This window comes from Octopus bimaculoides, chromosome 10 (assembly GCF_001194135.2).
Source record: "Octopus bimaculoides isolate UCB-OBI-ISO-001 chromosome 10, ASM119413v2, whole genome shotgun sequence".
Taxonomy (NCBI): Eukaryota; Metazoa; Mollusca; class Cephalopoda; order Octopoda; family Octopodidae; genus Octopus; species Octopus bimaculoides.
In genome coordinates this window covers 32,271,054-32,282,682 of record NC_068990.1, presented here as the reverse complement: position 1 = coordinate 32,282,682, position 11,629 = coordinate 32,271,054, and the positions used below count along the sequence as shown (strand labels likewise).

At 34.0% G+C, this 11,629-nt stretch overlaps 1 protein-coding gene across 2 annotated transcripts in view; it reads right to left on the bottom strand.

Moving 5' to 3' along the window:
- Window positions 1-11,629, bottom strand: part of LOC106874539 (guanine nucleotide exchange factor subunit RIC1) — a 245,149-nt gene that overhangs the window by 101,605 nt on the left and 131,915 nt on the right. For both annotated transcript variants that reach the window (XM_014922306.2, XM_014922307.2), the window contains exon 23: window positions 8,557-8,699. In XM_014922306.2, the coding sequence (XP_014777792.1) occupies window positions 8,557-8,699 (143 nt within the window). The remainder of the gene's footprint in view (window positions 1-8,556; window positions 8,700-11,629) is intronic.

Below are 11,629 nucleotides of genomic sequence, written 5' to 3'. Positions count from 1 at the left end.
AGAAACTCTGCCAATTAAGATTGGAGCCTGGTGTTGCCATCCGGTTTCACCAGTCCTCAGTCAAATCATCCAACCCATGCTAGCATGGAAAGCGGACGTTAAACGATGATGATGATGATGATGATATATACACACGCACACACACACACACACACATATATATATACATAGTGCATATTTACGCACACATATATTTGTATATTCACAGATATATGTATTCACATGCATATAGATGATAACTCATTCTTCTAAGATTCTACATTTGGTTGAATAAATTCATACAGAATGAGTGGAATTCTAAATATTCAAATATACCCATGAACAGTTCGGGTATAAAGACCAAATTAATATTAATAAGTCATATTAGCCAAGTAAAATAATGTGCATTGCTTAAACTATGAGGTCAGAGCCATCATTTAGATGTTAAATTTATTAGCCATGGACCCACAATGCATTGGCCAGAGAAAGTATATGAATGACCAACCTTCCATGTGATTGTCCAGTATCTTACGAGTACAGCAGTCACTAACACACACACATAAGAAAGAGAGAGTGAGAGAGAGAAAATAAAAGAGAGAAAGAAAGAGAGGAAAAGTGAAAGTTGCTAAGATATAGTTTGGAGTTTTGCAATTTGAAGGAAAAAAAGACACTGTGTTAAGGTCAGTTAGATACACTTGTCCCACCGGCCTCTTAATGTAGCAATAAACTATTATTTGATAGCAGTATGTAAACCATAAAATATTCACAAACAAGAAAATTAAAGAAAAAGACATTAAAGATAATATAAAAATAATACATTGAGTGTTGATAATTAAGTCAATTTTAAATTCAGAGTAGACATTAATTCCAAAAGTTATGAAAAGCAAAAACAGAGAAAATTTTCAAAATCTTTTTTTTGTTTTTAAAAAAAATACAAAAAAATTGTCTGAAAATTAGCATTAAATAATATAATAAATTATAATGGTAAAAAAAAAAAATGAAATATATGATCCCCAAAAGTCTGATTGGAAATTTCCAAGCTGAGCAGAATACCAAAATGATTTATATATTACCAGCACTTGTTTGTCATAAATATGCAAAATAGCCAGTATAGAAAAAGATTAGTAAGAAATCCCAATATAGCAGATATACTTTCCTTGATTTTGAATTGATCAGGAGAAATATGAGAAGAAATGAGGAAGAAAAATTTTTTAAATATTACCAAAACAGAAAAAAAAAAAATCTTCAATTTCAGAACAAATATTCTATGTTAGATAAGACAACAAAAACAAAGATTGCTGAGATTTTTATCTGCTGCCAATATATGGTTAACAACAATAATCTGTGTTCTATCTGCTGAGGAAGAGGAATTATTTCAAATCATAATCCAGCATGTAGAACAGATTCAATCCAAAAGGCTTCTTCGGTAATCACGCAAACAAAGACATATTTGTTGTTCAATTATTGTCATCTTATTTTTTATAACCTATTTCCAAAATACAGTACTACATGCCAATTCTCAAAGTGCATTATTGCAATATTGAAGTTTTACATTGGAGCTGCCTATTTTTGTTTTTTGTTTTGTTTTGTTTTGTTTTGTTTTGTTTGTTTTTGCAGGGTGAATGTGATACAGAAGTTCATCTGGAAAAAGACTTCAATAACAAATGTCTAATAAAAGACAAACAAACACATTCCATTTCTACAATTTTTTCTTTATTAAATTACTGTTGTTGTTCTTATAATTATTATTATTACTACTACTACTACTACTACTACTACTACTACTACTACTACTACTACTACTGTTATTATTATTATTATCATTATTATTATTATTATTATCATTAAGCTGACAGAATCATTAGCATGCCAGGCAAAATGCTTAGCAGCATTTCATTCGTCTTCACATCCTGAGTTCAAATTCTGCCGAGGCCGACTTTGCCTTTCATCCTTTTGGGAGTCAATAAATTGAGTACTAGTCAAGTACTAGGGTCGATGTAATCGACTTAAACCCTCCCCCAAATTTCAGGCCTTGTGCCTATAGCAGAAAGGACTATTATATTACTATTGTTATCATTATTATTAAGGAAGCGAGCTGGCAGAATCGTTAGCTTGCTGGGTAAAATGCTTAGTGGCATTTCATCTGTCCTTACATTCTAAGTTCAAATTCCACCAAAACTGACCTTGCTTTCATCATTTCAGAGTTTATGAAATAAGTACCAGTTATGCACTGGAGTTGATGTAATTGGTTATCTCCCACCCCTAAAATTTCAGGCCTTGTGCCTATAGTAGAAAGGATAATCATCATCACCATTATTATTATATTATTATTGAGGCAGAATCATTAGCATGTCAGATAAATTGGTTTGTGGCATTTCTTCTGACTTTACATTCCTAGTTTGAATTCCACCAAGGTTGACTTTGCTTTCATCCTCTCCAATTCAATGAAATAAGTACCGCTGAGCAGTGGGGTCAATGTAATCAACTAGCCTCCTCCCCCAAATTTAAGAGCTTGTGCTTACAGTAGAAAGGATTATTGTGAAGGGTATTGGATTAACAAAATCAGCAAGGTCTCACATACAACACTTCGTGATATTTCTTCAAGTTCTTAGCATTTAAAGATCAAATTCCACTAAGGTCAACTTTGCTTTCATTCTTTCAGGGTCGATAAAATAAGTACCAGTGAAACACTGGGGTCAATGTAATCGACAGAAATTATTACTATTATTATTATTATTATTATTATTAAGGCAGCAAGCTGGCAGAATCATTAGCATGCAAGGTATAACGCTTAGCAGCATTTTGTCTGCCACTATATTCTGAATTCAAATTCTGCCATGGTCAACTTTGCCTTTTATCCTTTAGGGGCTGATAAATTAAGTACCAGCAAAACACTGGAGTCAATGTAATTGACTAGTCACCTTGTACTAGGCCTTGTACCTTTAGTAGAAAGGATTATTATTATTATTATTATTACTATTAAGAACACTGACCATAAAAACACACTTGACCACAGCTCAATAAAATTGCCAAATTTTTAACACTTTTCACCTGAAATGGAGTGAGTTTTTGTCAAAATTTGTTGTCATGTGTACAGAGGAGCAAACCAACTTCATTTCGGTGATTGTTCCCATTTTACTGGATTACATTTTCTTAGGAAAAGAGAAAAAAGACGTGGATCTTTCTCTGAAGAAGTAATAGTGTCCAATAGAGACAAATAAAAAACACAAGAAATGAAAGAGAGAAAACAACCAACAAAGTCTTCCTAATCGCACAATCCATGCCAGCATAGGAAACAGATATATGATGATAATGATGATGAAACATCCACTGGAGCCGCTTTTATTTATTTCTAGTCTTCAAGAATTCTCTGCTTTCAGGATCAACATCTCACTTTTATGCAGCAATGTTCTTTGCACATAAGCATCATTCTGAGGGAGAAGTGTTTTGTTGTCAGCAGAGATAATAACTCTCTGAACTTTTTCTAGTCTATCCTTACACAGGTAACTATATATTCGGAACACTCAATTTCACTGCGAATTGAGTTACCTAAGTAGCAAAGCTATCCACTACTGCATGGGATCCTTCTAAGATAATTTATTTATGTGGTCTTAGTGCTTATTACTGCTGATCACCTGCCACACACAATGTCTACTTTTTCCATTAGGCTACCTGTGATCCCACTATATCTCTTATGCATGTATTGTTTACAACGGGCACACTGTATGGAATTTCTACCTACTCTTTTTCTGCAAATTGAGCACAGCCATTTTTTTTTTAATGAAAGCAGGGTCTTGTTTCTCTTTTTACTGCCTAAAATTTTAGTCTCTGCTGAGTTTATTCCAAGGTCTTTCAATTCTAGGTTCTGTTTCCATGACAAGAATTTCTTCTCCAGATCTACAAATTCTGCTTTAAGAACTCCATATACAAGGCTATGCTAAGGAGACAGTTGCCCAAGGTGCCACCCAGTGGAACTGATCCCAAGACCATGTAACTGTGATACTAACTTCTTTTAAACCCACCCTAGACCATCCTTGTTCTATGATACAAACTTCTTGTTTTAATATGGACTGAATTACAAATTTCCATCAAAATTTCATGTTCCAAACACCAGCTTAACAATGACAAAGTTATTTTACTAAATTCTTCTTTAATTTCAAAATTAATTGAAACAAAAACACTGTATTTCAGCAACAATATGGTAACATAAAAGGTTAATCATGCATCCAAGCCTGCACTTAAGAAACTATTTTTAAAAGCTGTGTTCCAATAAATAAAATCAAAATTCTTGGTTATTTTGAAAATTTACTGAAACACAAGGGAAGTCTATTGTAACTGGAAATAGAGTCAATAAATGCTTAATGTATCAGAAGGAATGAGGTGAGGAATACATAAATAAAATACAATAACAAAAAAGAAGGAAAAATAGTAAACATTAAGGAGAACAATTTTTATGAAATTAGCTGAAGACTTTGACCTACAGTCATTGTGCAGGTACTCAAAAGACATAATGTTAATATGCTTACTGTGAAATAAGCCCCGATTCTACAGCTATGATGTTAGTAGAAGGGAAGGAAAATATGCAGCATTAAAGCTTCATGGTCTCATAAATTAGTTCAAGACTTTCAGATCTGCCGAATCATTTGATCTACGATAGACAAGAAGGATTGACATAAAACTGTATATAAAGATCCCCACCTCTACCATCATACTTTATCACTCTACCTCACATTCATCATAATGCCTGTATAATGAGGGATGATATTAAATTATTCCATATCCAGTAACACAACTATCCACCATCATCCTACCATTCCTCTCTTTCTCTCTTGTGTGACACTTTTATTGACATCTAAAACTTTCACCTATCACTGCTATCCATCACTCACTCCCACTTACCATCACCCATCCATATTGTTACCCCATGCTGTTGCTGTGTCTTACTCAATTTTCTAACCAACAACCAGTATGTAGCTAACACTGTCTCTCTTCCATTACTACCTCTCTTACCATTCTCATGTGCTTATCTTGTTCACTCCCACACACCCATACTCTGTCTCCTTTCACTCTCTTGCACTCAGGAAAGTGGTTGGCATTAGGAAGGGCATCCAACCATAGAGATTATGCCAAAATTAGGATGTAAGAGTGAGGCAGGATGCACCAACTTGTTTGGAAGAACAGCAACTCCAAATAAAAACTGAGTCAGATCATAATGACCCGATCAATCCATGCCAACATGGGAAGTGCATGATGATGCACTTGAGAAAATTAGATAATACAAGAGAAATATATAAGATTTGAAAATGAAGAAATGTGTTCTTATACAGAAATATCTACTACCTTGATAAATAGGAGGATGAGGCATGTTTGAAAAAGTCAGCTATATTCCAGATAACAGTGTTAGACATGAAGATGGTAAAAAGAAAAAAAGAAAGAACAGACAAAAAGGATGAGTAAGAGTAGTAGTTTGAGAGAGAGGAGTACTTGTATGAGAAGTATAAGAAAAAGAGATATGGATGAGGAAAATGATAAAAACAAAAAGCAAAAGAGAGGGGAAAGGAAGAGTAGAGGGGGAAGAAAAGAGAAAGGAGAGCAAGGACAATTGGAACTATATAAAATGTAGTAGCAGCAGGAGGGTAGGAGAAGAAGGGGAAAAGGGTGAGGGGAGGGAGGGAGGAAGGATTGGCAAAGAAAACAGGTCACAGATATGAAAAAATAAAGACAATGAGTTCAAAAAGTGAATTAAATGCTTTTAAGTCTGGCAATATAATGAGAAATGGGGAATTAAAATAGCTATGATTAGTGGCATTTGTTAACATTAAAACAACTAACAATACATGGTGCCACCAATATTGATTATGTCTGGAATTAAAACTGGGAATTCCTTGCTGTGTTGACATTTCCACAGCACTATTTCCTACAGGTAACAACAGGATCTAATACAAGATGGAGTCGATCTCTAAATATAAAACTTTTTAACCTAAATATAAATGTTTATAGGGCTTCCAGAATGAACTTAATATGCACTATAGAAGAGCTAACTGGAAATGTCTGAAAAACTACTTCACACACTTCCATTGCCAGAAATACCTGCTTAGAAATAACCTAATTCAATGATGTTATTCAGTATTAGTAACCATGAAATTAGTATGTGAGATGCAACCAGGTTTTTATTTATCTTAAATTTAATACATCAACCAAGACATAACAATTCATGGCACTAAGCTACTTGAGGAAGAAAAATGATAAAATGTACACATTACATTATATTAATCAATGGAGCCAACCACAATATTAAGTAGATGCATAAACAAGCCACCCATCAATTTATCTATTTCTGTAATGAGATCGGATGAAATAAGTAATTACATAAAGGATCAACATTAGTTGGAAATTTGTCAACTCTACTTCTGATAGGCCTGTGCACCCTTTCATCTTTAAGGCTCTTTTACTCTTCACTTTTCTGCCCCCTTTTTTTGGTAGGGACCATTTTAATCTGTGTTGTGCATACAGTTATGGTTTTCATCGCTGTCTCTCTTTAGTTGACTTATTACCTACTGCCTTCTGTCCTGTTTTTCACCTTTTTCTAATGAGTTGTAATGCACCTGAACACTGTATGTAACAATTATAGAAATAGCAGGCTTAAAATGACAATAGAAATAGCAGCCAAATCTTTCTCTCTCCCTCAAATCACTTCCTATAGAGGCATACTAAGATACTAAAAGACATTCTTGATAATATAGTCTCAAATACATGATAGGAAACATACAGAAGAGTCTGTGATCATAGTTCTGCTGGACCATGATAAACAGGAGTTAAACAACAACAAAATCAACCAAATACATGGATAAAAGAAGCTGAAACAAAAATAGCTGAAGATTGAGATGTACATTGAATCTTTCACTAATTATTAGTTTCAATTTATTGCTCTCTCTCTCTCTCTCTCTCTCTCTTCTTCCTCCTTCTCTTTATTACTTTTATAATCTAATACCCACCTTCTCTCCTATTCATTGTACTACACTGCCTGTAGCATTGGATCTATGCATATTCAATAACCCTAACTAACATTGCTCTTTATTGCTAGCAACCACTCCCTTCTATGTCACTCTTTATTGACATCTCTCACTATCCTTTGACATTAACCAGCTCAAATGTTATCCATCACTTTCTCTCTGGTACTATCATCTATATTCATTGTTACCATTCAATCCTATCTCTCTCTCTCTCTCTCTCTCTCTCTCACACATATTTCATCTTCTTTCATTCTATGTTGACATACAACACTCTTCTTTGTTTCCATGACACTATCTTCCATCAACCTGACTCCCTCTGATACTCCCTCTTCCCTCATCACACTGCTCATGTTTTTTCCAGTTCAATTTTCTTACCACCAATCAGTGCTTAGCACTGTCTCTTTCTTGACACTCCAATCACGATTTCTCCCAACATATTCTTACTCTCTTTTCCTTCACACTCTCCTCATGTTTCTTACTATCATTATTCTCTCTTCTATAGACTCTTTCAGTTACACTTACCTTGAACAAATAGAGAGAAGTTTTTAATTTTGCCAAGAATGAATAAGACAAACTCTCAAGAGTAGGAATATGAAAAACGTACCCAGCATACCACATGTAAAGTGATTTGTGTATAGATAGGTATCTGACTGTTGAAATCAAGCCAGCATGAACTTCGCTTAAAATGAATACTAGCCACATACTAATGAGGTCCTCTATTGTGTCATGGGTGGGGTCCAACAGGGTGTCAATGTCTGCCCACAACTATATAGAGGCCTAAAACTATTATCAAGAGCAGAGTACCATCTGCCAAACCATACCCTCTTGCAAGTAACAGTTACACTGCTTTTAAATATTAAGTGCAGTAGTCTACCAAACCATTTATGGGAGCAGAGCAATTACACCAAATAAGAGCTGACTTAGAGTGTGATAAACCATCTCACCTAGTGGTTCCCAAAGTGGGCGGTACTGACCCCTTGGGGGTAGTGGAAAAATTTGGGGGGGGGGCCTTTAAAGAAAAGTGGGGTGATAATGGGGTGGATGTAAAAAAAAAACTTAAAATAATGGGTTAATTAGGTTAGCTTTTATTTGTGAAATACAGTTGTTTTGAATTTGCTGCAGTGGTCTATGTTTGTGGTGGTGAGTGGGGAGTGGGTGCTAGGAATGTGGCTTGGGTGCCAAGGGTACAGCAGCTTGAAAAAGTTTGGGAACCACTGATCTAAACCATGCAAGTAAGAAAAACAAACAGAAAAGGATAAGGATGACAATTTTGACAGATATTGTGAGTAATCTTAAAAATCCATATCTTGGAGCTTTTCATTAAATAAATAAACACTAAATGTTGTTGCCATTAGTTAATTCTAGTCGTTAATGATGGATGTATAAACTGAAATTAAATTTGCAGCTTGATACTAATATCTTTTACATCCCTTTTTTCTTTTCTTTTTTCAAAATAAATTGTGTTGAATATAAAAGTAATTTATATAAAAAAAAAAAATCTATTTATATTTTCTAAAAAAAAAAAAAAACCTGAAAATATATTGAAGCAAGGAAACATTCTCACCTCAAAAAGATCTGTTGGGTTGCCAACTTTGGAGAAAAGGTAAGGCCACAATGCAACCTCTGTCTTCCTGGCACAGTGGACCACAGTCTGCAGGAACTCGGGAAACTCCTGGATGAAGGCAACAACGCGTGGAAGAAGGGGATCTGAAAGGGAATAAGATTAGAAATGAAGCATAGTATTGAAGATGCTTCTTTTAGGAATTTTTTTTAAAGAATATTTAAATTTGTTGTATTTGTGTGATGTGACAATAAGATTAATTGATTCTTTAAAATACTCCAAGAGTTGCTGACATTATAGCTGAGCAAAAGCCATGAATGTCACAACTGTCATTTCCCATCCTCTCTGAGGTTCCATATAATAAACAACTATTCTGCTGTAACAAACATTACTAATGCTTTAAAAAAAAAAAAATTTTAAAAAAGCAATTGCAATAAAAATACAGGGTTTCATACCAACATCGGATACAATCGTTAGTGTCACTCTAAATATACATCAAAAGAATAAACCTTCAAAGATCAAAGTTATCGGAAAACGTTGAAGTAGTTTAAAATGATAGAATATCGGACAACAGTTGAGAGCTATACAATGAAAGTCTTTGATATAGATATGGAAAAAAAATTTCCATGTTATGCCATTTTCAGGATATAGAAAATGATGAGAAGCAGGTTTCTGTCAAGGATATTAGCAACTTGTGCAAAACAGATTTAAAACTGGGATTCATAACTGAATTACAAGCTTAGTTAGTCAGTAGCACACATAAAGCCAGGTAAATACATAAATTATAACAATTCTGCAAGTTTCATAACTGCAAAAATACCAAAATTCCAGGTTTTCCTCTTTTTTTTATTCTTTATGCCATACATAAATTTTGCAGCAGAGGAAAGAAATAGTATTAAACTTACTTTTTAATATTATTTTTATTATTATTGTACCTATTGTGTTGCACATTAGACTGTCCTTAGATAGCTTCAGTAACATGTTTCTTTTTCTTTGGGGGGGGGGGGTCTTTTTGTTTTTCTTCATGACAAGAAGTTGCTAAGCTTTCATTGAATCTTTCTCCATTCCTGGAGGAGAACACTGTGAGTTGTCTACCATGATCCTTCTCCAGTTCTTTGTGACTGGAATGTGTCTGATTCATAGAGAAAAAGGGTGAAAGAGAAAAGAACCGACTCCAATACTATCTCACTGATACTTTATTTAGTGGTCTCAGACATCTGAAAGGTAAAACTGATCTGAGAGGGAATTAAACTTAGAGTACCAATACTGCAAGGTATTCTATCCAACACTATAATGAGTCTGCCAATTTACTGCCTACTATATTTTTGGTACTTAATTTATCAAAGCTGAAGGGAATAAAAGACGAAATCAACTTTAGTACCATGAAGTATGAAACAAGATATTGTAAATCCTTTATTCTGACAACTCTACATACTACACCAACCAAAATACAGTAGTATCAGTTCCAACAGACACGGTAAAGTTAACTATTGTTAATGAGGTAAACTAAATAAAAAGAATGGTGAATACCAAGAATGAAGAGAAGCAGAAAACCTACAAGAGAATAAGAAATTGATTTTGAAAAAAGAGTAAGTGATAAGATGGTTTAAAGAAAAAAGAAAGCTTTTAGGTGTATCAGATAAAAAGTAGAGGCAGGCATAAAGTGAATTACTTCCTGTAAATGTTCTTACAGAACTATATAAATATAGTAGTGCCCTTAGGCTGCATCTAAAAAGAAATAATGAAATTGCATGAATGTGTATAGAAGTTAGCAATGCAATCCACTTGATTAAAGATGTACTGATCTCAAAAACAAACAGAACCAACAGACAATATAATAACATATATTGAAATGCCTAACGGGGTATGAAATAAATCTATCATTTATAGGATAATGACTAAATATTTATGTAAATTAGGAAGCTATATATTTTTTTTTCTTTTTTAAATTTTAATTCATGTCTGACTTAGCCTTCCTGTAATTTTTAATCATTCAACAAATTAATCATGAATCTTGATAACGAGGAAATCTAATAAGGGGGAATATTTAAAAGTTAGATGTTCGTTGTGACAGAGAGAGATGTAGTCAGTAGACAGTTCCCAGAATTAGTTTGGTAACTAATAAACAAGGGAAAGCAAAGGCAACTCTCTAGAAGGATTCAAAATTATAAAAACAAGACATGACAGTCACTAACATAGGTGCAAGCATGGTTGTGTCAGGTTCAATCCTAGTGTATAGCACCATGGGCATCTGCCTTCCATAGCCTCAGGTTAACCGATACTTTGTGAGTGGAATTTGTTAGGCGGACACCAACACTGTTATAATGTATGTTCTAGGTGGGTGACTGGATACATTAAATAGAATAGATAGAAAATTAGATTAAAAGGATTATTTTTTTTATTGCTTAGAAAGGGGAAAGAGCATACCAATGATTCTTTACAGAGCCTCTGAGACTAGATGGAAGGAAGGAGGAGAGTATCCTCAAACTGGAGACCTATCTTAAATTCTTGCTAGAGAATGAACCCCACTAAATGGAGTCAAGGACCAAGTGGAGGTGTTAAAAAATTGAGTAATAGTTTAAGGCATACATGTACTAATTGAAGCCAACAGATGAAACTACTACAGATGACAGCCAAGCTATGCCATATCCTCTACAGTGATATTAATTGCCATTGACTTCTGCCTAACAACTGTTGGGAATGCATTATTTTTGTTTTAATTTTCTCACTTCCAAACTTTCTTGCTTCTCAAGCATATAAAAAACTTCAGTGAGATTTTGGTTAAGTATATTACGTCTTACTACTTATTTTGTTTCATGTTCAAGTAGATTATCATTCTGATTTGACATCTAGGAGTGAAACAACAATGTGAGGAGACAAAAAGAAACAAAATATTATTCAGGTGACTGCACAGACCAGGAACAATGACGGACAACTCGAACCTACAAAATTATATTAGTTCTTTGTAATTGTATCAAAAGATAAATTGCATAGAGTGGGTTTATAATATAGCAGCTGAGTGTATATATAAACACACACACACACACACACACACACACACACACACACACACACA